Below are 24,718 nucleotides of genomic sequence, written 5' to 3' on the forward strand. Positions count from 1 at the left end.
CATTGTCTGCTAAGAATGTAGCCCTCTGTTAGCCACCAATACAAAGTCACAAGGGAAAGACGCTCTGCTGCCCTTTGTGGGCTGTATCCATCCGGCCGTCGGCTCAGATTTGGGAACACGAGTGATGCTACAGTTGTATATATAGTAGCGTCACAGGAAGGGTGGCCTCAGAAGGCGTGTTTATCATCCAAGACCCTGTGGGGCCCAGAGCCACAGGGGTGGGGGGTCCTCAGCCTTGACTCTGTGTGTGTTTCCAAATATCTCAGCCCGAGGAGTGAATGCCCAGGGGGGTTGATGACCAGGCGAAGTGGAAGCTGCCCTCCCCTTGGCGCAATGCTGAGCACAGAATCAGTTCAGTTCAGTTCAGTCACTCAGTCATGTCCGACTCTTTGCGACCCCATGGACTGCAGCACTCAAGGCCTCCCTGTCCATCACCAACTCCTGGAGTTTACTCGAACTCATATCGATTGAGTTGGTGATGCCATCCAACTGATGCCATCAAGAGGATGAGATGTCATCCTCTGTCGCCCCCTTTTCCTCCTGTCCTCAATCTTTCCCAGCATCAGAGTCTTTTCCAATGAGTCAGTTCTTCGTATCAGGTGGCCAAAGTATTGGAGCTTCAGCTTTAGCATCAGTCCTTCCAATGAACATTCAGGACTGATTTCCTTTAGGAGGGACTCAGTTCCTTCAGGATGGACTGATTTGATCTCCTTGCAGTCTGAGGGACTCTCAAGAGTCTTCTCTAACACCACAGTTCAAAAGCATCAATTCTTCGGTGCTCAGCTTCTTTTATAGTCCAGCTCTCACATCCATACATGATTACTGGGAGGTCGGCCTCAGAAGGCACACATCTGCCCGCATCCACAGAAAACATCAGCTGATGCATTTGGGGTTGCTAACAAGTTGCAGAACGGCGTTAGACCGTTCACATACCAGCACCAAACTTTCCCAGCAACTTTCTTAGCTTTTTTTATAGTCCAACTATAAAGCTCAGCTTTCTTTATAGTCCACCTCTCACATCCATACATGACTACCACCACAGCCTTGACTAGATGGACCTCAGCCAAGTCCTGGAGGCTGTGGTGGGCTCTGCACCCAGCACAGTGGAAGTCGTGGTGGCGGAGGGCAGGGGCTGCATGGGAGGCGAGGGTGGGGAGCCCCGCTGCAGGGCAGGCAGAGTTCTCCAATGCACGGAGGACTTCTCGCAGAAGCACGCTCCCCCTTTAGAACACCGTCGTTCCCCCTAATTGATAGATTAGAGTAGGGCAGAGGGATCTCTTCGGCAGCATTTTAATTTCCCAAATCCTTATTTTCCTTGTCAGTTTTAAGTACTCATTATAGACACGACGCTGTCACGACATATTTGCATAATTAATGAAGCCTCCCCGGCCACAGGTGGCGGGGTTGGGGGAACGTGCGGAGCATCGCAAGTGTGACTATGGTGAAGTTGGTGGGCCACCCTGGCGATGGGGGCCACGGGGGGGCCTCGACTGCCGCCTTGTCTGTGGACTCTGGGGCAGAAATGGGGCGAGCTGAGGCCACACTGCACCCCCTCCCTACTGTCCCCAGCAAAACGTGTTGCTCTACCCCTTCTGGAAGCAGGTGATGGGGTATCTCACGCTGGGATCTGCACTTGGGGTTGCTGGGAAAGTTTGGTGCTGGTATGTGAGCGGTCTAACGCTGTACTGCAACGTGTTAGCAATTCCAGATGCGCCAAATGATGTTTTCTGTGGATGCGGGCAGATGTGTGCCTTCTGAGGCCGACCTCCCCGGAGTTTCCCTTCTTTGTAGGGGGGCTGGCTGGGTGGGCTGCCCTGCCTGCCCTCCGGGGCATGAGGTCTTCTCCTGTGACTCCTGCCGTGTAAATGTGTTGTCTGCCTCGTCACGGCTGCTAACGAACATGCGATAAATGCAGTCCGTTCCTGATGTGAAGAGGCAGAGTATTAATAATTTAAAGGTGCGCTTTTAAATTCTGTCCTACTTAATAGTAGGGCTGGGGGAAGCTGTCTGCTGGTAGGTGTGGTCACGTGTCTCGAACCACGGCTGATTTCACAGAGACGGGCTTTAATGTTTTTCATGTCTGCTTAGAACCTGATGGCTCAGATGGAAAAGAGTCCACCTGCCACGCGGGAGGCCTGGGTTTGATCCCTGGGTCGGGAAGATCCCCGGGAGGAGGGCATGGCAACCCACTCCAGTATTCTTGCCTGGAGAATCCCGTGGACAGAGGAGCCTGGTGGGCTACAGTCCGTGGGGTCGCAAAGGGTCGGACACGGCTGAGCGACTCAGCACAGCACAAACTTGGAAGGATCTCTTCCTTCTCTCTTGAACACTGAGGAATTTTATGTTTTCAAGAACCCTTTCACAAAGTTACTTTTTGATTCCTAAGGTACATATATTTTGCTTTTATCTGCCCTTTTATCTTTGGTTAGTCAATCATTCACCCATCTAATTAGCTAGCATTTATGCAGTACCTATTATATTCCAGGAATGCAAAGATCAATGAGATATAGTATCTCATGCAGTGATGTCCTAGAGTAAGTATTTTGAGCCTCTGACTTAGGGTGGGCAGATATATTGCTCTTGGACCTCTATTGTTTCATCTCTAAAAATAGAATCTGGGATGTATAATTTTAAAGGTATTTTGTAGCCTTGAACTCAATGGATCCATGCTGTGTGCTTGCATCTCTGAAAATCCATTACACATCCATTTCTTCAGCCCAGAGTCCTCATCCATGTCTAGCTGATTGGGCACCTGCCCACCCTGGAGCCTGCACTCCCCTCTGCTCACCAGCCTCACTGGCTGTCAGCCCCCAGTAAAGCCAGGGCACTCCTATTAGGGCCTCTGTATTTGGCCATCTCCTTTCCTGGAGGGTTGACATCTTGGGTCATACGTAGTCCATCTTCACAGAGAGACCTTTCTGACCATCCAGCTGGGTTGTCCCTGTTCCCGTCATAACGCCTTAACAAGCTCCCAACTTTTCTTTGTTTTTTGAAAGAACTCATTTGTTGGCGTCTCCCCAACTAAAACAAATGTTTATTGAGTATCTGATATATAGCAGGCACTACGTTACACACTGGGGAAATAGCAGTGAGAAAATACATAGCGTCTCTTTCATGGAAAAACCCAGTGGGTGAAGCTAATGATAAATTTTCACGCACACACACACACACACACACACACACACTCGGCACACGTGTGCACACACACATGCGCGCGCACACATACACTCGGCACATGCGCGCACACACACATGTGCACACACACACACACTCGGCACTTGCGCGCACACACACATGCACGCACACACACACACACTCGGCACACACGCACACACACACATGTGCACGCACACACACACTCGGCACACGCGCACACACATGCGCACACACACACTCGGCACACGCCCACACACACGTGCACACACACAGTACAGCCTGGGTCATCTGGTAGTGATAGGGACTTGTCTTAATCTGCTGGGGCAGCCACATCTAAATACCTTAGACTGGGTGACTTAAGAGTGGAGATTTCTCACAGTTCTGCAGGCTGCTAGTCTGAGCTCAGGGTACCAGTGTGGTTGGGTCTGATGAGAACCCTCTTGAAGGTTACAGACGGCCACCTTCTCGCTGTGAGCTCACATGGAGGAGGATAGAACTGGTGTCTGTTCTGTTTCTTATAAGGGCCCCCATTCTATAGGGTCAGAGCCTCACCCTTATGACCGTTCAACCTTAAGACCTTCCTTTTAGGCCTTTTCTCCAGTACAACCATATGGGGATTATTATTAACAGTTCAGCTCCTGGCCATTGTGAAGACCGATCAGTTGAGTGCCAGGTATGACCAGGGTCTGCATTTGCTCTCCTGGGCAGCTGGTCACGTCAAAGCAGGTGACTCCTTGGCGGAAACTTGAATGAAATGAAGAACTGAGTCTCCCATGCTGATTTTGGGGGAAGAACTTCCTCGCCAAAGAGAATGAAATTTCATGTTCAGGTGCTTAGTCCACCTGTGACTTACATTAGTGGAGGGTCCAAGGTGGGCATCTCTCTGTTTTGATTTTCCCTGTTGACCATCTGTTTTCTCGGGGAGGATTTGCCCCTTACAGTGGTCACTTGTGATGGCCTGTGTGTTCTGCCCTGTTAATCTGTGAATCCCTAGGCTGCAAACACCGTCTTCACTTAGCTCTTTCCAGTTACTCTTGGCTTTCAGTATTGCAGACTTCCCTCCTCGTTCCCCTTCAAAAGTATCCTCCTACTCTTGGTCCTTCACTCCAGGTTCCGTCTTGAACTTCCACGTGGAAACTCTAACACTGCTCTGAGTTTACAGATTAGTTTGAGCCCAAGGGTTTCCCTTTGTGATATGTGAACGTTGTCTCCATCTCCGTGTATTTATGTTTACTTTTAACATCTGTCAAAACAGTTTTGTCATTTTTTCAGAAAGGCAGCTCTCATGGCATTTTATGATGTTATTTTTGTCATGGCGGCCGTTGAAAATGATGATTGATCTCTGTTGCAGCTAAGGACAAGTCTGAGAAGATATTCGCCCTGGCTTTTGTAAAGCTCATGCGCTACGATGGGACCACCCTGAGGGACGGGGAGCATGATCTTATCGTCTACAAGGTGCGTTCGTTTTTCTGTTGGTATGATGCTGTTGATGTTGACTGCTTTAAGCCTCTTTGGGCTTCCTGGCCTGAGTGGACATCTCCCATCTTTGTGGCAACAATGCTCTCTAGCAATGATTAATTCTGAAAGTGAACATTTCAGATGACCAGCTTTTTAGCTGTTCCTAAGGGGAGATGTTTATTTGTTTTAGTTGCTAAGTCACGTCTGACTCTTAGCGACACGATGGACACCAGGCTCCTCTGTCCATGGGATTCTCCAGGCAGGAATACTGGATGGGTTGCCATTTCCTTCTCCAGGGGATCTTTCTGACCCAGGGATTGAACCTGCATCTCTTATGTCTCCTGCATCGGCAGGCGGGTTCTTTACCACTAGAGTCACTTGGGCAGGCCATAATAACACATTAGATTCTGTTTAAAAAAAAATGCTCTGTGAGTGTGAATTCATCTAGAGGAACAAGGGAAATATTAAAAATAAGCAATTTAGCACAGGGTCTCTGTTCAATATTATGAATGTTTTTTCCTATTATTATTATTGGCTGTGCAGCATGTGGGATCTTATTTCTCTGACCAGACATCAAACCCATGCTCCCTGCAGTGGAAGCGAGGTATCTTAACCACTGGGTCACTGGGGAAGTCACCTGATCAATATTATATAGCAAATTAGTTGGGAAAATAATTTATACAACAGTAGACACATGTAGGTGTATAACTGTAGGCTTCCCTGGTGGATCAGTGGTAAAGAATCTACTTGCAATGCAGGAGATGCAGGTTCAATCCCTGGGTTGGGAAGATCCCCTAGAGAAGAGAATGGCACCCCACTCCAGTATTCTTCTTGGAAAATCCCAGGGACACAGGAGCCTGGTGAGGTACAGTCCATGAGGTTGCAAAAGAGTCGGACACAGCTTAGCAGCTAAACAGCCATGTGTATAACTGGATCACTTCGTTGTGTATCTCTAAGTAAGCACAACATTGTCAGTCAACTATACTCCAATATAAAACATTAAAAAATAAAACTGTTTAGGAAATAATAGAAAACAAATATCATGAGGGTTCAAAGGATTAAGGATCTTAAGAGGGTAGGAAAAAATTGCCTGGTGCCATGAGCCGTGTGTGACCTGTTGTGGCGTTAAACCCGCAGGCGGAAGCGAAGAAGCTGGAGGACGCGGGCACGTACCTGAGCCTGCCCTCCACCAAGGCCGAGCTGGAGGAGAAGGGCCACTCAGCCACCGGCAAGAGCATGCAGAGCCTCGGGAGCTGCACCATCAGCAAGGACTCCTTTCAGATCTCCACGCTCGTGTGCTCCACCAAGCTGACCCAGAATGGTGGGTGTGCAGCCTGGGGACCGGGACGCCTCCCTGCACGCTTTCTCCTTTTGTCCCCTCTTTCTCGTGCTCCCTGCTGGATGCAGGAGGCTTCCCTAGGTGCCTGAATCCCACCTGTGAGCCCTTCACACCCTCACACTGTGATGGCCTGTGGGGATGCTGATGACCGGGGAAAGAGGGTGGGGCTGACATCCCTTTTGCTTGGAAACGCACATTCTGATTTCATCCTAAGGATGAACCTTAAAGTGATGGATTGCTTTTTAAAAAAAAATTATCCATCTGTGTATCTGCTGCTGCTAAGTCTGTGTATCTAGATATCTATTTGTTTGGCTGCCCCGGATCTTAGTTGTCGCATGTGGGATCTAGTTCCCTGACCAGGAATTGAACCCAGGTCCCCTGCATTGGGAGTGCCGAGTCTCAGCCCCTGAGCCACCGGGGACGTCACTGAATATACTTTTGAAAAACAATTTTGGCCACGGGAAGGTAGCATGGCATAAAGGAAAGTGCATTGGGAGTCAGACCAATGCCCCAGGCTTGAACCCTGGGAATGACCTTGAACCAGGGCGCCCAGGCTCGTGTTCCTGTGTATGTCCTGGTTATAATGCCTGTCTTCTAGGGCTCTCTGAGGGCTACGGGACCTGTAGGGTGTGAGACTCCACCCTCTTGGGTCTTCCCCTCTCCCCTCTGCTCACTGAAATAATTACCAGTTACCTTTAGTTTTAAAAGTTGCTGTTGATGACATTTCTAGGCCCCCCCCGCCGTGGGGAGATATGGCGCCCCTTGCTGACGCACTCACACCAAAGCACGGTCTTAAGGCAGCATCAGATGGTGCCCGGCGTCCCCACTCGGGCAGCGAGTCTCCTTGGCCTTGTCCCCACTGCTTGCAGCCTCCTTGTAGCATGGCCGCCCGGCCAGGGGCCACTTCTGATTCCGAGCACACCATCTGGTCGAGGCAAAGGCCCCTCTGCACAGATCCTACACTGAAGAATCCAGCTTCCCGAATGTGACCATCTCACAGCTGTGCTGAGTAGCTTCACGCTGTCTTGAAAGTCAGCTTGAAAATCCAATTTTTCCCTCTTAGCCACCCGATATGGATTTTGATTATTAATGTCTGTTGTCATGAATTGTGTCCCGGGGGGTTGTCCTTAAAGCTGGGGCCCAAGAGACAGTCATCATTTGGACTTTAACAGGATAACCAGGGGCCAAAAGTAGCCCCATCTCCTGGAAGCCCCCTCTTGGTAGCGGAGGGTGCACTGGCGTGGGGTGTGTGGGACCCGTTCAGACTTTCCCCGCCTGCTGTCTCTGCCTGGTTGTGCTGGGCTCTGCAAGCTACGTTTCTCACCATTTGTCTCACGAGTAAATTGGGACCGGCTGGAGGGTGGGGGGGTGGTTGGGGGACAATGTATGGCAGAGAGTAGCATGTCACTCAGATGCTTGAAGGCCACTTGGATACATCTAACAATACATGGTTTGATACATGGTTTGCCTGGCGCATTTTGAATTCTCCCAGCCTGGGGTCCTGCTCTGAGCAGGTGAAAACCCTACCCGGGGGCGTTGGGTCCCCTGCATGCATGGGGAAGGGTAGGTCATGTGCAGGGGGTTTGCAAGTTTAATTCCCCGGGGAAGATGCCATCAGCTGGATGAGCACTGGTTTGAGACTGGGTTATAGCACGGATGACCCAGATGTCACTCAGATGTCACCCTGGATACAGCCTTCACAGCCCACTCGCCTGACGACCGGCTACTCCTTCTAGATGGCGGTCCCCAACCTTATTGGCAGCGGGGACCAGTTTCATGAAAGACAGTTTTTCCACGGACTGGGGGCTAGAGGACTGGGTGGGATGGTTTTGGGGTGATTCAAGCACATAGCATTTATTGTGCACTTTATTTCTGTGATTGCTACCTCAGCTCCACCTCAGATCATCAGGCCTTAGATTTCAGAGGTTGGGGACCCCTCTTCTAGGGTCTCATTGAATCCAGGGCAGCCTCTCTCACGAGTACTTCATCTTTGCTGCGTCATAAGCCACCCTCTTATCTATGGGTCATATTCCAGAAGCATGTTTGGAAGCTGTTGTTTGCAATTTGAATATGTTTCCCCATTAAACAGTGCTATGAATAGCAGGTAGGTGGGGCCCACCCACAGGATCCCCCTTAACCCGCATGTCCCTGGAGAAGAGGGCTGCGAACCAGGGCATTCCCAAGGTATTAAGTCACGGTAATTTCCCAGGGAGATGCAGCTCCTTGTCTCTGACCTCCTGACTGGTCGAGTCCCACCAATCTCAGGGCGGTCCCCTGCCTGGGACTGAGGGCAGGGCCCCCTGGTTTCCTGCAGCGGCTGTTGCTGGGCAACCAGGAAATTGCAGCTCTGAGCGATGCAGCTTACTGAGTGCCAGGGGGACCCGTCTTTTGTTGTTCATTTCACACCAGCCAGCAATGCCTCTTTTCGGGATGGTGGCGTGTCAGGCGTGTGCGAGATGGAGTTGCCCCAGTTGGCATTGAGTCCCAGATTCTCATTTGAGGGAGTCATTTTTCTGAGACTGTGATTTGTTCCTGCGAAGGTCCAATACTTAGGGAAAAGGGGTGGCTTCATTACTCACTGAGATTTGTGTGAAACGTCTCTGTTCTCAGCATTATGCTGGATGCTACGGGGGAGAGGCAACAACGCAGGAGATGTGGTTCCTCTCCTGAATCAGCTTGCTGCCAAATGAGAAGGAGAGAAATCCTGACCCGGAGAGTTATTACAGGCCAGACTGCAGTGGCTGCTGGGGATTGAGAGGGGCCAGAGAGGGCAGGGACCTAGGGGCTGGTCGAGCTCCCCTCCTCAAAGGTGTTCTCAGAAAGGTACAGCTGGGCCCGTTAGCAGTGGACAGACACCTTTGAGGAGGGGGAGCTTGGCCAGCCTCCTAGATCCCTGCCCTCTCTGACCTCTCTCATTCTGAAATATCTCAAGGACTTCCCTTGTGGCTCAGATGGTAAAGAATCTGCCTGCAATGCAAGAGACCTGGGTTTGATCCCTGGGTCTGGAAGATCCCCTGGAGAAAGGAATGGCAACCCACTCCGGCATTCTTGCCTGGAGAATTCCATAGACAGAGGAGCCTGGGTGTCTACAGTTCATCGGGTTGCAAAGAGTCGGACATGACTGAGTGACTAACATGATGATCTTTTCTCAAAAGTACAGCGTAGAGGGGAACCTCAGCCTCCTTCTAATCCAAAGTGCCACTAACTTTACTTGAATGGATTCAGATTGTTAACTAGCCTCTGTCTTAAAAAAAAAAAAATTGCTGGTAATTCTTATGAGGTAGAAAGCTCCCTTAACCCCAGGACTGAGAGCGTGACTGAGCAGGATGTAGCCTTTCTCATGACTTCCCTTTTGATTAGAAATTAAACTATGTCAGCTTTCTTGATGAATGACTAAAATGTTCATCTCTTTGATGGATGGCTGCTGCAGGTCTTGCCGCCGGGCATCATGCTAAGTGCTTTTCCCACGTCTTACTATTTAATTCTTGCACCAACCCTGTGACTCAGGGAACAATGCACCCATTGTTCAGATGGGAAAACTGAGGTGAAGTTACTTGTCCAAGGTCATATAGCGGTTGTTGTTGCTGTTGAGTTGCTCAGTCGTGTCCGACTCTTTGTGACGCCCTGGACTGCAGCACGCCAGGCCTCCCTGTCCTTCAGCATCTCCCAGAGCTTACTGAAACCCATGTCCATCGAGTCGGTGATGCCATCCAACCATCTCATCCTGTCGTCCCCTTCTCCTCCTGCCCTCAATCTTTCCCAGCATCAGGGTCTTTTCCAATGAGTCAGTTCTTTGCATCAGGTGGCCAAAGTATTGGAGCTTCAGCATCAGTCCCTCCAGTGAATATTCAGGATTGATTTCCTTTAGGAATAGCTGGTTTGATCTCCTTGCAGTCCAAGGGATTCTCAAGAGTTTGAACACCACAGTTCAAAAGCATTAATTCTTTGGTGCTCAGCCCTCTTTATGGTCCCACTCTCAGCGTGGCCCACCTGATGCTTCTATCTATGCTCTTCATATTCCAAATACACTAGGATGTCCCCCTGCGTTTTCCTGTTTGTAACTCTTAACCTTCAACACCTGTGCTTGGATGAGGTCCTATCAATGCGGATGTGTGTTTATTGCTCATCACCTGTATGCCTTTTATGTGGTTTGATCTTTATGGGCTTTCCCTGATCGCTCAGATGGTAATGCAGGAGACCTGGGTTTGAACCCTGGGTTGGAAAGATCCCCTGGAGTAGCGCATGGCTTCCCACTCCAATATTCTTGCCTGACAGTATGCAGGAGATGTGGGTTCGATCTCTGGGTTGGGAAGATCCCCTGGATGAGGGCATGGCTTCCCACTCCAGTATTCTTGTCTGGGAAACCCCAGGGACAGAGGAGCCCGGCGGGCTACAGTTCATAGGGTTGCAAAGAGTCTAACATGACTGAGCGACTAACACTTTCACATCCTTAAATTATAATTGTTGTCTTGTATTCACTGAAATTCTACCTTATCGCCAAAATTGTTTTTCTTTTCAGTATTGACTAGGGTTTTTCTTAAAGAGACAGTGTCTGTAGCAGAAGTTCATTCCTGATGAGCATAAACAGTACATTAGATGTGTTTTGCTAATAGTGTTTTTTTCACGTAATGGGATATTAATATGACTTCAAGTGAGAGTTGTGTAGGCCCATGTCTTTTCCTAGAGATGTTTTGGAGTCTGTCTTCATGCCTTAAACAAAGTCATTTCTCAACATTGTCTTCCACATTTAGTCTGCAAAAACCATTGCATTCAACTTGAGGTTTTTCTGTTAGGAAACAAACATAAAGACTCACAGAAAGGCCCAGCCTTGGTGAGGGCGGCAGGCTCAGTAGAGCAGTGGCCAGCGTTCTTGTCTCCTTCAGGGACTGTCCCCTTGCATTCTCAGTACTGCATTTGAGTTGGTTATTTTATATCGCATGCCCAGGCACTCAGTCATGTCCGACTCTTTGCGACCCCTTGGACTGTGGCTCGCCAGGCTCCTCTGTCCACGGGATTTCCCAGGCAAGAATACTGGAGTGGGTTGCCAGTTCCTTCTCCAGGGGATCTTACCAACCTAGGGATCGAACCCGTATCTCCTGCGTCTCCCACATTGCAGGAGGTTTCTTTACTGCTGAGCTGTTGGGGAGGCCCTTATTTTATATTATTTTATCTTAAAAAGTAAGAGTCTTGTTCTCAGGCAGGAAATAACTGCGGGGGAGAAGCTGCCAGGAGCGGCCTTGCAGGCCTGCTGCTGCTCTGATTTGCCTTCTTGTAGGTGGAAAGATCTTCCTTTCACGGGCTCCCTGCTGCCTTTCTGAAGCTTTTGTTTGTAAATCATTTCATGGTAAATGTAATTGAAAGTAATGAATTCAGCTGCACTGGGCGTCAAGGATGCCTCTAGAAAAGTACTGAAATATTTAGCTGGCGAACATTTCCAAAGAGACTTGGTTTTTCTGCTCAAAAAGTGATGTTGGAGACCTGATGTGATGGGTGCGTGAGGGAGACCAGTCCTTGCTGGGAGGAACTGATTGTCGTTTCCTGTTTCCAGTGGATCTGCTGGGGCTCCTGAAGTGGCGATCGAACACCAACCTGCTGCAGCAGAACCTGAGGCAGCTGATGAAGGTGGACGGTGGAGAGGTGGTGAAGGTAACATGGCCCCCACGCTGTTCGCTTGTCCTAAAGTGTGTGAACCGGTGTAGGTGCGGCCTCCCAAGACCGTAGAGCCACGCCTCCAAGATACGGTGGGTTCGGTTTCACGTTGTGGTGGGAAGGCAGGTCACATGAATTATTTGGTTCCTCGATGCAAATCAAAGGGACGCCCACACCTTGCTGCAGTCTTTGGAGTGTGTGGTAACCTCGTGTCAGAGAAGCTAGGTATGATATAAAATGGGTAACCTAACAGGCACCTCATGTACAGCAGAGGGGACTAAGCTCATTATTTTATAAAAACCTGTAATGGAAAAGAATCTAAAAAGCAATATATAAGATATAATGTATTACAGTATCTACAATGTGTAATATATATGTATTATAATACACATGTATATATAATGCATATAATTTATATGTATATTTATATGTACATGGATATACATGTATGACTGAACCACTGTGTTGTACACTTGAAACTAACACATTGTAAATAAACTATACCTTCCAAAATTAGAAAAAAATCATGTCCACACCTTAATTAAAAAATACCTTGTTGCAAGAAATGCCGTCACTCGAATCTTTGGTGATTGATAACCCTTTTGCAGTAGTCGTATCAGAGATTGCTGATCACATCATCACCACAAATATATCAATGAAGAAGTTGGAAATATTGTGAGAATTATCAAAATGTGACCCAGAGACACCATGTGAGCTAGTTCTCTTGGAAAATTGGGGCCGATAAACTTGCTGGATCCAGGATTGTCACAAACCTTGGATTGGTAAAAACCAGAGTACCTGCCAAGTGCGATGAAGCGCGGCCTGCCGGCGTGGGGCTCTGGCTCTGACCCCTTAAACCACCAGCGTCTTCGGGATGTTGACACACGCCTCTAGGAGGACAGAGTCCTTCTTGGACCCTGGTCAGGCAGGGTGACCTGGCTTCACTGTGATGGAAATGGTCTTTGGAATCATCCGAGTCTAGTGCCCTGGGCTCCCCTCCAGTGGGCCCTCGCTGTGGGGCTGCCATAGGTTAAATAACCTCATTTAAGCCTCGCTTTCCCCGCTGTAGTCTGTGCCTTTGCTGGGCTTCTTGGGCGGCTCAGACAGTAAATAATCTGCCTGCAATGCAGGAGACCTGGGTTCAATTTCTGGGCTGGGAAGATCCCCTGGAGAAGGGAATGGCCACCCACTCTAGTATTCTTGCCTGGAGAATTCTATGGATAGAGGAGAGGAGTCTGGCAGACTATAGTCCATGGGTTCACAAAGGGTCGGACACGACTAAGCGACTAACACACATACTTTCCCTGCGGTAAAATGGACAGAGCCAGAGTGCCTTGTTCAGATGATCGTTGTGGAGGTTGCAGAAGGTTCTGGCCCTGGGAGGTGGTCCAAGAGTGTCATGATTTATCCTCGTCACTGTCCTGCCGTCCTTGTCATCCTTAACCCTGGCTCATGACTTACCCAGAAGCCCTGTCGTCGACGTGGAGAACTGCGTGGTGTGCCCGTGAAGTTGCAGTCCTCGGGCTTAGCTGCTTTCCTCCCCTGCAGTCTTGGTTTATTTCTTAGCCTCGCACAGAGCAGGCTGTGGAGCAATGCTGGTGCCCTCCTGAATCTTCACCTGAGATTGGACAGTCAGACAGGTGTGATCGGAGGTCCCTTGGAATGCTCAAGTGTGGTCCTTGTTGGCGCTTTTGGTATTTTCTTCAGCCTCTCCTGTCTCCCATCTGCCCGGTGACGCCTCCTTGTATGGAAGGCAGTGCCCGTCCGTGGCCACGGGGGGCTCCACCCGGGTTGGTGGCAGCGGGCTGGCCCCCCGCCTCGTGGTTGCTCCTGAGCAGGCTCCCCACCGCCAGGTCTGTGCTGTTGCCTCCATCCCGTCCCCTCTGTGAGAGATGCTCGCGGAGGGAGACGTCCTTATCTCTCTAAAAATTAATTACTTAAAATGGTCTCAATTAAACAGCAGTGTGGTTAGCTTCAGTATAAATTAATTCGGTGGCGTCGCTCTCCTAAATTCATTGTATAGCCATTCAAACATATCCTTGCTAATCTTCAAAGTTTAATCATCTTTTCCCGGCCCTTGTCTTCTTGTCCTGGCTTGGACAATGTTAATTGTATTTTAAACTTCCCTGGGTTCTATGAATTCCCTAATTCAGATGAAAACTGGCTGAATAACTTCACAGCACTTCTTTAAAAGACCCACAGTTAATGAAATTGTGTCCTCTTTCATTTTTCGGCCCCTGTATCACGTCAGGGATTACTTGTATTTCTGTTGAACTTTTGTTACACTGACCAGGGAAAATCTGGAGCCATCTGGTTTTATTGCCTTCCTCTGTCCCTTTTAGCTGGTCTGTTATCATCTCCTATTGTTCATCCCTGGAGATGATTTTTCACCTCTCTCGTGACCCTTCCTGTGTTCACTGGAACTGCCCAGGCCTGGAGGACTTGTCTGGCCCTTACCTGCTTTGCCTGAGTTTTACTCTTTCCCGTCACCAGCGTGTCTTAACATCCTTAGGCTAGAGTGGAGAACGGACTCATCTAAGGACCACACGGGGTCCCAGCCTGCATGGGGCTGCTTTCCATTATACGGAAGAACACTTATAGGCTGTGGGTCTTATTCCACTTATTTAAGACCTCCCTTTTGTGTATTTGTAACTTTTTTCTTAAGATTTTTGGTTTTTTTGATGTGTACCATTTTTTTAGGAACCCTTTAGAGGAATTAAAGAACTTCTTGATTTAGGGTGAAAGAGGAGAGTGAAAAAGCTGGCTTGAAATTCAACTTTAGAAAAACTAAGACCATGGCATTCAGTCCCATAACTTCATGGCGAGTAGAATGGGAGAAAGTTGAAGCAGAGACAGATTTTCTTTTCTTGGGCTCCAAAATCAATGAGGACAGTGACTGCAGCCATGAAATTAAAAGTTTAGCACTTGCTTCTTAGAAGAAAAGCTATGACAAATCTAGACAGTGTATTAGAAAGCAGAGACATCACTTTGCCGACAAAGGTCTGTATAGTCAAAACTATGGTTCTTCCAGTAGTCATGGACAGATGTGAGAGCTGGGCCATAAAGAAGACTGAGTGCCAAACAATTGGTTTTTTTGAATTGGGGTGCTGGAGAAGACTCTTGAGAGTCCATTGGACGGCAAGGAGATCAAAGCAGTCAATCCTAAAGGAAATCAACTCTGATTCCAATTCATTGGAAAGACTGATGCTGAAGCTGAAGCTCCAATACTTTGGCCACCTGATGCAGAGAGTCAACTCATTGGACAAGACCCTGATGCTGGGCAAGATTGAGGGCAGGAGGAGAAGGGAGCGGCAGATGAGATGATTAGATGGCATCACCAATTCAATGGCCATGAATTCGTGCAAACTCTGGGAGATAGTAGAGGACAGGGAAGACTGGTGTGCTGTAGTCCATGTGGTCGCAGAGTTGGACACAGCTTAGCAACTGAACAACAGCAACATTTTTTAGAGTCTTTATTGAATTTATTACACTATTGCTTCTGTTTTGTGTTTTGGTTTTGTGGCCTTAAGACATGTGTGATCTACTAAGTTCCCTGATCAGGGGTTGAACCTGTACCCCCTGTATTGGAAGATGAGGTCTTAACCACTGGGCCACCGGAGAAGTCCCTGTGTATTTGTAACTTTTACTGGAAAGATGACATTGCCTGATAGACAGTTCAAAGCATTTGCTCATTTGGAAAAAGTGACGCTGCTTGGAGAAAATATTTGCTCATATGAAAATGGTGATCATGGTCTTCAGTGGATGGTCTTGGAGAGAGGGTGGGAGTCAAAAGCAGCCCTTTCGTGGCCTCGAGTGAGGGCCCACCCTCAGGACACTCTGCTGCAGCTCTCCAGGCCCCGGCCCCTGTTTCTGTGTCAGTCATCTGGGTGGGGCGGGTGGACCTACTTCCTTGAACTGTGCCAAGCCAGGGCTTGGCACCTGGGGAGTCTCTTGGCAGGAACATTGGGCTATTAGCAGATGGCGTCAAGTTTTGACCTTTGCGAAGCTTTTGCAATCTGAAAATGATGGGAAATGATACAAAAGTAATGAAGGTGGTACAGGCTTATATAATTACGGAGTTGACAGAACGGTGGATGTCTAGACTAGAATGCCTTCTGGTCCAGCTGGTTTCATTCCTCTGCCCATTTGTATGTGACACTTCCTGGCACGGAATAGGGGGTCGGAGGCACGGTAGAACAGAATGAGGATTTTATGACTGACGGGTCTTAGATTGCTTACTAGGTCTGGGAGCTTGTCTTCTCTTGGGAAGAAGAGCTTTGGTAGTCGCTTAGTCATGTCTGACTCTTTGCGACCCCATGGACTGCAGCCCACTAGGCTCCTCTGTCTATGGACTTCTCCAGGCAAGAATACTAGAGTGGGTAGCCATTCCTTTCTCCAAGGGATCTTCTGGACCCAGGGAGCCATCCCGGGTCTTCTGCATTGCAGGTGGATTCTTTACCATCTGAGCCAGCAGGAAAGAGCTGTGGGACCCTGAATGTGCAAGCTTCCACAGCTTTACGGGGGCTAGGGGGTGAGCTCTGGTGGGAGGGCAGATCCTTGTGTTTGGTTTCTCAGTCTCAAGATCGTCTGGGGACTCGAGAGCCCCTGGAGTTCTGTGTGTGGGCCGAGCAGCCAAGGGAGCCCTGGTCCAGGGATCTCACACAGCCATCCTCTGTCCTAGCTGTGGGACTGTCTCACGTCCTCCTTGTGTTCTTAATAACCACGTGTTTGAGATGTAATTCACATACCATACACATACAATTCACTGGTTTTCAGTATATCCACAGAGTTGTGCAACTGCCTGGACAATCTCATTCCAGAACATTTCCATCACCAGAAAAAGAAATCCTATACCTGTTGGCCATCACTCCACTCTGCCTGCAACCAGCTGTCTTTATAGATTTGACTATTCCAGCTACTTTATGTAAATCGAGTGACAATATATAACATTTTTTTCTTATTGACTTCTTTTCCTGAATACAATGCTTTCAAGGCAGGTGGTGGCATGTGTCAGAACTTCATTCCTTTTTATGTTTAAATAATAAATGCTGCACTGTATGGCTATGCCACCGTTCATAGGCTTTCCCAGGTGGTGCTAGTGGTAAAGAACCTGCCTGCCATGCAGGTGACATAAGAGACAAGGGTTCAATCCTTGGGTTGGGAAGATCCCCTGGAGGAGGAAATGGCTATCCACTCCAGTATTCTTGCCTGGAGAACCCCATGGACAGCAAGCCTGGCAGACTGCAGTTCATGGGATTTCAAAGAGTCAGACACGACTGAGGTGACTTTGCGTGCAAGCATTCCATTCATCAGTCTATCCGTTCATTAGGTGATGGACACTTGGGTTGTTTCCACGTTTTGACCATGGTGAATAAAGCTACTCTGAATATTTGTGTACACATTTTTGTGTAGATACATGTTTTCCATTCTTTTGGCTTTATACCCAGGAATGAGATTATTGAGTCACATGGTAAATCTACATTTAACCCTTTGGTGGATTGTCAGTTGGTTTTCCAAAGCCATTGCCTCATTCTACATTTCTACCAGCATATATATCAGGGCTCCAGTTTCTCTCTGCCTTTCTCATGCTTAACTGCTGTCCATCTATTTGATGATAGTCACCACACTCTGGATGAAGTGATATCTCACCCTGGTTTCAATCTGCGGATCCATATTGATTTAACGATGAATATACACACACTTCATTTCCTTGTATGGTCACTAGTCCACTGTATGGTCAGTAGTCCACTGTATGGCATTTTGCCCTACCCCACCAACAAGGAACTCATTACTTCCAATGTAGTCTTTTTAGTTCATCTTATACTTCTTTCTAGGGAGAATGGGGGAAGGATTCAAAGATAATTTCTAGTGTGACATAACTTTGAAGTCTCCTAATTTTTTCAAAATTATATTCATAATATTTTGTCATTCTATGCTGTAATATTTATTTGGTGACATAGTAGGCTATAAAAGGATTTCTAAATTACTGTTAAATACATTAAGCACTTCCTGGCCCTCTGCTCTGTACTCCAGTTTCAGAATCACATAGCTCTTCTGTCCTTGCACCTGTATTTGCAGAAGATCCTTTATTAAACTAGAAATTTGTTCCTTTGTGGCTTCTGCCCACTCGTTAGCCCAGGTCCCACTCAGGGTGAACGGGATAAGTCAGATTCAGCCTTCCCAGCGTTGCTGTTGAGCTCCTGGTCTTGGTGGAAACCAGCAGAAGGGTTGGAGCGGTCCCATGGTGGGTGGGGGATGAGCTCTGTGCATTTCCTTGCTGCTCATCCTCTGCTTATCTTAGAGTGGCATGTCTTTGTTCTGAATTCACTCATCTCAGATTTTTGTCATGTGCATGTAGTAGGTGCTGTTAGGGAAAGCTGGGTGTTGGGAGTTCTGCCAGAAGTAATCAGCTGGGGAGAGTGGGTGACTTTATATCGTCTGTTGACCTTTTGTGTCCCTCCAGTTCCTCCAGGACACCTTGGATGCCCTCTTCAACATCATGATGGAGAACTCGGAGAGCGAGACCTTTGATACATTAGTGTTTGATGCTCTGGTAAGAGACCTTGACTTTGCATCTGCTCAGAAATTATGGGGCTTTCATGTTGCAACCTTTGAAGCTGGGGCGGGAGCCATCACAGTAACCTTGAAAGCATTTTCAGTTGTAAACCCAATCAAAGCAAATGAATTGAGAGGTAGAAAGTTTTTTGCAATGGAGCACTGTAGTTAGGCAAATGTAATTGGTAGCGGAGGAAGAGGTAAACTGGCTGACCAGCCTGTGTCTGAAAATGTTAGCGTGCAGTTGACTCTCACAGAGGTGCAGGTGATTCAGCTGAAGATTCCAAACTGGTTTGCATTTCTTTTGCTAATGAAAATATTAATTTAACAGGTATTTATCATTGGACTAATTGCTGATAGAAAATTTCAGCATTTTAATCCTGTTTTGGAAACCTACATTAAGAAACACTTTAGTGCAACCTTAGCGTACACGTAAGTTCTCTTTTGTTCTTTTAAAACCGGTTCTTCTTTTTGTATTTTTGTTAAGACTCTTTTCCATATACTTTTGCCTATGGTTCTTTCTACATTTCCTTTCACCAATGGTGAGTTTACTGGGATCATTTTTATTACTGTTTCCCTCTTAACAGACCTAAGAATCTTGTTGGAAAAGGTAGGGGATGCATTATAGGATTTTGGAATAAATTCTTGTTCTTCTCTACACGTTTTGTTTGTCTTTGAGTTGTTCCCTCTATGTTTGATGAAATGGATATATGGATCCAGAGAGCTTGCCACACTGCACCTTCCTCAGAGCTATTTGATGAATGAATAAATGGATGTGGTCTTGTCTTGAGATTATTGTTTATTTAGTGTGAATATTAATAAAATTCAGTCTTGTACTTTTCAATCTGTTTTTTCACTCTTTATTTTTTAAGGTTGCAGGTGATTTGTTTATTTTTGTTCTTCTGGATCAAGCTGGATAAAATAGCTTTTTCTTTTTAATTGGTTTAGTTACTCAGTGATGTTTAAAGAGCCAGAATATTAATGTTGTTCAGATAAAACATCTGCAGGTTTGGCAATTGTTTTTAAACTCCATCTGGATTTTGGCTTTTAATACTCCTGCATTGCTTTCTTTTTTTAAATTTTTTTCTTTACATTTAGTTGGTTTTATTGAAGTGGCATTGATTTGCAAGGTGGTGTTAGTTTCAGGTTTACACGAGAGTGATTCAGCTTTATGTGTGTGTGTGTGTGTGTGTGTGTGTGTATAATATATACATATATTCCTTTTCAGATTCTTCTTGCTCTTTAAAGAGTTCCTCTCCTTTGTTCGAGAAGCTTCAGCTCTAGCTGACTAGGATTCTTACTCCCCACCCAGCTGCTCTCCATTCACCCAGCTGCTCCCTACCTGGGCCCCTGTCGGGTCTAGGAGGGCTCCCAGGGGACGGTGTGAAGCCTGGTGTCAATGCCACAGCCCGGGGACTTGCTGCCTTGGCTTATGTTACCACTCTGTCACTTGGCAAGCTTAGGTTGCTTAGAGTCTCTGAGCCTCAGCCTTCTCATCTGCACAACAGCACGGTTGTAGGTTTTCTTGAGAATTTTAATGAGTTCTTAACATGTCAAGTGTTTGGAATAATCCGTGGCACTTAGCACCAAGCAGTAGTTAGATTTTGTTATTATTAGAATTATTAGGGTGAGTTCCTCGTTCTCTCACAGTGGGATTTATTGGCACTGATTCAGACTTTTTCTGTGTGAGCTGCAGTGAAAAGGAAAGGTTTAATATTTTAAAGAACATTTCACTTAGATTCCTTAGAAGTGATTCTCTTGTAGGGCCAGGAGCTTGAACTGAAGTTCCCATCTGTGTCTTGCCCCTACTTAGGTCAGAACCTGTTGTCCCTGGCTGCGGGAACTCAAGGTCCTGTCCCTGAGTCTTGGATTCTGTATCTGCTCGAGTGCTTGTTTATTGCAGGGCTGCTGGTGGAGCCCGACGTGGGCAGGAAGTAGGGGTGTCCTCAGGCACACAGGGCAAGCTGTGACAGGCTTGGTGCTTGCTGGCTAATCAACGTTTGTTTAAGACATTCTCTTTTCTGGGTGGAAAAGCCCAGCTGGCCCGCACTTCGGAGGGTTCCCTGCAGACTGCCGGTCGGGTGGCCTCATCTCGCTATAGCAACCAGAAGGAGCCAGTACAGGGTTCATGGGGGTGGCCTGTGCGCTGCTCTGGGTCCCGTGTGGCCTCCTCCTGTCACCTTCTCCATCCTCCTTTACTGAAACTGGGCCAAACAGCTCTTCTCAGATGAGATTTTTTACTTTCATTATAGAAAGTCAGAACGGTGGCAAGGTCAGTCCAGGTCCTCTTTCTGGCGTCCCCTTGCCCTTATTCTCAAAGGGGGAAGTAAACCTGGGGAGCGTCGGGCAGGTTACTCCACGGAAGACACAAAAAGTGCCATCTTACTGTTAAATTACGACAAAAAGTGCCATCTTACTGTTAAATTACGACGGGATGGAGCTGAGAATCCGTATCCTCTCGTCCAGTCTGTCATCTGCAGAAAAGGCAATTTTAATTTTGGAAAATAAGTAAGTGTTCTTATCTTGTTTTGACAAACCAGCAACCCCAAGTGGTTCTTGAGCTGTTGGATTTTGAGTATTTTCGCCTTGAAATGCCAGAGGAGATAATTGAGGTTCACGCGGTTCTAACGCAATCAGGAAGGCTGCCTCTGCCCTAATGAAGTGTTTGTAGCCTTCACCAGCCCAGGGGAACCTTCTAGTACCACGCATCATCACAGACAGTCTCTCCCCTCCCCCGCTTGTAGGGGAGGCCGGCAGGGGCTTAGGTTAGACTCACATCCTGGCAGTTTCTTTACCTCTGTCCTTTGATAAATGTTGAGATCTGGAGCCTTTCTTTGCAAACAATTCTGAGAGAAGAAATTAACAATGACTAGAGGCAATGGGTGTTACTTCTTAGCCTTCTAAGTCACAGAGCAAGTGCTCCCTGCATGGGTGGTTCATGGGGCAGAGTGACCTGGGCTGGTCCAAGTGAGGAGGGAGGGAGGCGTCAGCTTTGGGCACAGTTCTTTCCAAAAACCAGCAGGACGTGCTCGTTCTGTGCACAGATCTGCCTTTCCCGGAGCTGGTTCGGACTTCCTCCCTACTGAACCGATGTTTCCATTTGCTCCTCTCACCTAGGGCCGAGCAGTTTGGTCTTTCTATAGTTACAAGTGGTGTGACGGGTGTGGATTAGGGTCCTGTGACTTCCTAATTTATTTTCTGATTCTGGGTCATACTTTTTTGCAAATCATTCCTTCTTTTTGTTCTTTCCTTTGACTGCACTGTTGGAAGGATTTCCAAAATCTATTTCTATGGAATGAATGTGAAAAGTGAAAGCCTTGGTCGGTCAGTTGTGTCTTGACTCTTTGCGACCCCATGGACTGTAGCCCACCAGGCTCCTCTGTCCATGGGATTCTCTGGGCGAGAGTACTGGAGTGGGTAGTCATTCCCTTCTCCAGATGGAATGTCTATTCCTTGGGATATCAATAGGGTTTAAGAGAACAGGGTGTGTGGGCCTGTCAGTTTGGGAAAGCATGTTAAACTGGGTGAAACAGGGGTTATGCCAGGACTTGAGAGGCTCTGCCAGGCCTCGAGAACCATCACAAGACATGTAAGCGTAGATAGATACCTTCTCAGGACCGGGGCCAGGAGAGCCTAAGGGGAGGGGTCTTTCTGGCCTTGCTTTTTCAGGACGCACTGCCAGGAAGGCTCCTGTGATAGCGTCTTGAGGGTTCTTGAGTTCTGCAGCTTGATCAGTGATAGAAATGATTTCACATCCTCTCGGTCGCCCAGAAGCCTCTTTATTGTGATTTATCAGTAAAATCGTTACTCTTAGGTTCTTCCGAGGTCGTCCACAAGCCAAGTTTCAGTTGCTCTTATGAGTGACTTGTAATAATCTCAGATAACAAGCTGGTGCACACTGGCTCTCAACTTAATGGGAAATGCTGTCAGTACCCTGGCAGGTTGGTTTTTTGTTTTTTTTTTTTAAATGAATATTTAAAAGTCAGAAGGAATTCTTGTTGATTACTGAAAAAGTTAGGGGGTGGAGAAGTTTGGTTTAGGGGTAATCTTGTTGGTTGCTGTCATATAGGTTTTACATATATTGTTAGTTTTTGAAGTTACAGTGTAGCCAAGCGCGTCAAAAGCTGAAAATACCCTGAAGTTATTTAATTATTCCTTTATGATTTAAAAGGCTTAACTTGACGATTATTCGTTTATGGGCCCGTAGCTGACTTCATGATAGAGAACCTGCCTGCCGGTGCAGGAGACGTGAGTTCAGCCTCTGGGTTGGGAAGATCCCCTGGAGGAGAAAACGGCAATCCACTCCAGTATTCTTGCCTGGGTAATCCCAGGGACAGAGGCACCTGGCGTAATTACAGTCCACAGGGTCGTAAAGAGTCAGACATGACTGAGCACACATGCATAGTGGTAGAAAATGTAGACATTTGGACAGAATTAAAAACTGATTATTACTCTTACTGCCTCTATCATTTGAAAATACCACTCAATTAAAAACAAGAGAGCATTATGAAAATAGGTATGGCTGTCCAGAAAACCCCTTTGATTTGGTCGTTGAGCATTGGGAACTCTAGATCACCTACTAGTCCTGGGCTTCTCCATCTGCAAATTAGGGGTAAAACTGAACACTTGTCTTACAATGTTGCTGTGGAGAATAAATTATATAATACTCCTAAATGCTTAGGAAGACATCTAAAACTTGGAAAGTACTTGTTAAACGCTCAGATCTCGCTCCTCTGAGAGTTGTTTTATGGGTCACTTTTAATCTGTTTTGAATACATTTCACAAATATGCACATACTGATAAATTGTGAACCCAGCTAAAAAGAACCCAAATACCCACTTGTGTATTTCTGCCCCAGTTAGGAAACGAGATACTGTAGTTGTCTGAAGTTGTTGATGTGTGTTTCCGTTCTGAACAGGAAGCTGACGAAGGTTTTGCGGAACTATGTGGACAATGCCGAGAAGCCGGGAATAAGTGACCAGCTGTATAAAGCCATGAAGGCTCTAGAGTACATCTTCAAGTTCATCGTGCGCTCCCGGATCCTGTTCAACCAGTACGTGTCCCCGTGCCGGCTCTCCAGAGGGCTGGGAGGAGACCCTTTTCTTCCTTCCTTCCTTCCTGCCTGCCTTCCTTCCTTTGTCTTCTCCCTTCCCTTGCCTCATTCTTCTTTGCCTTTCTCTCCTCCTCCCCTTCCTTTCCCTGTGGTCTAGCAGAACACAGCAGTTAACAGACAGCAGTTCTGGGCTGGAGTTGTCCGCGGTCACCCTAACTGCTCCCCAGTGGAGTAAAAGGCAAGCTCTGAGTTTGGGTCTCGAGCCCTGAGTCTGAACTCTGTGCCTGTGAGTCAAACACTGTCTCCTGAAAGCGTTGGTATTTTATCCGAGGCAGTACAGACTGAACACCCAGAGTTCTGCAGTTCTTTTCGGTGTTACTTTATAGAGGAAAAAAGCCCCTTGGAGAACACACAAAATTAAAACAGGCCACGTCAACAGTAACGAACAGCAAGGTAAATTAACTCACTTGGGAAGACGGTGGGGCTTCCGCCCTCTTCCCTTCAACTAGAACCATGTTTTGTTTCTAGAGAGAGATTCCTACACATGAAATGGCCATGTGCATGGACATTCAGTGTTTTAACTTAGGGATGTGTTTCATGGATTATCTGGGCAAATTTATGAGTTGTTTTTGAACTTTAAAGTGGATTGGGGTATTTCTGATCCACTTTAAAATAATGGCTTCATCATTTTATAGAGAACATTAGTGTTTTTTCCTAGATATCTATAGAGGAAAGAGTGGGGCTAAAATAAATGAGCTTTCAGTTGGTCCACAGTGTTTAGCTCTGAATGAAGAGAGAAGCAGGGGTAAGATGGGGTGTCGGGGTGTTGAACCTGAGTCCCGCTGCTGCTGTTTGTGGAGGCAACTGCTTTGGGTGCCCTACAGTGGGTGATACTGGTTCTTGTCGGTTATTGGAGGGCGATGCTCTTGTGTGAGTCCTAAACACAGAGATGGAGTTTAAGAATCAGTGTCCCTCTGATTCACAGAATACATGTCACCTTTAAAAGCCCAGCCCTCTTGAAGCGTATCAGTGAATACGGGCACTGAGGGAGCGTGGACCCAGGTCTGTGCTTCCTTACAGACTCTTCACTTTGTTGGCCCGAGGCTGGCTTTCCAGAAGGACCAGCAAGAGAGGGGAGGCATTCACAGTCCAGTCTTGTGTACCCTGTGGGGCACGTAGGCCAGAGGAGCGGGCGACTGTGTGTAGAGCTGTAAGGGTCACAAACGGGGTGATCCCCGCCACTGGTCAGCGGTCACAGCCCCCGTGTTACTGGACGGGGGGGCCTGTGCTGGGCTCACTCCACGGTCCCTGGGATTTCAGACCCGTGCTCTGAGGCCGTCGTGCTCTGCTCCCTGACTGAAGAATACATGCTTTTACTTTGCTTATTGTGGATAGGTGCGAATCTTGATGAGGGTCATGATGCTTTCTGTTTTTGTCAGGGTCAAACCTGTTGGTGATCTTCTCACTGCCAAGGTGTGAAAGACTAAGAGTGTAGGTCCCCCCTCCCC

The 24,718-nt window shown here is 47.4% G+C and overlaps 1 protein-coding gene across 2 annotated transcripts in view; it reads left to right on the top strand.

The window, feature by feature from the left end:
• Positions 1-24,718, top strand: part of DOCK1 (dedicator of cytokinesis 1) — a 544,913-nt gene that overhangs the window by 99,211 nt on the left and 420,984 nt on the right. For both annotated transcript variants that reach the window (XM_061162908.1, XM_061162909.1), the window contains exons 17-22: positions 4,508-4,611; positions 5,752-5,935; positions 11,502-11,599; positions 18,066-18,155; positions 18,489-18,589; positions 23,076-23,210. In XM_061162908.1, the coding sequence (XP_061018891.1) occupies positions 4,508-4,611; positions 5,752-5,935; positions 11,502-11,599; positions 18,066-18,155; positions 18,489-18,589; positions 23,076-23,210 (712 nt within the window). The remainder of the gene's footprint in view (positions 1-4,507; positions 4,612-5,751; positions 5,936-11,501; positions 11,600-18,065; positions 18,156-18,488; positions 18,590-23,075; positions 23,211-24,718) is intronic.

Source organism: Dama dama, chromosome 15, assembly GCF_033118175.1.
Source record: "Dama dama isolate Ldn47 chromosome 15, ASM3311817v1, whole genome shotgun sequence".
NCBI lineage: Eukaryota > Metazoa > Chordata > Mammalia > Artiodactyla > Cervidae > Dama > Dama dama.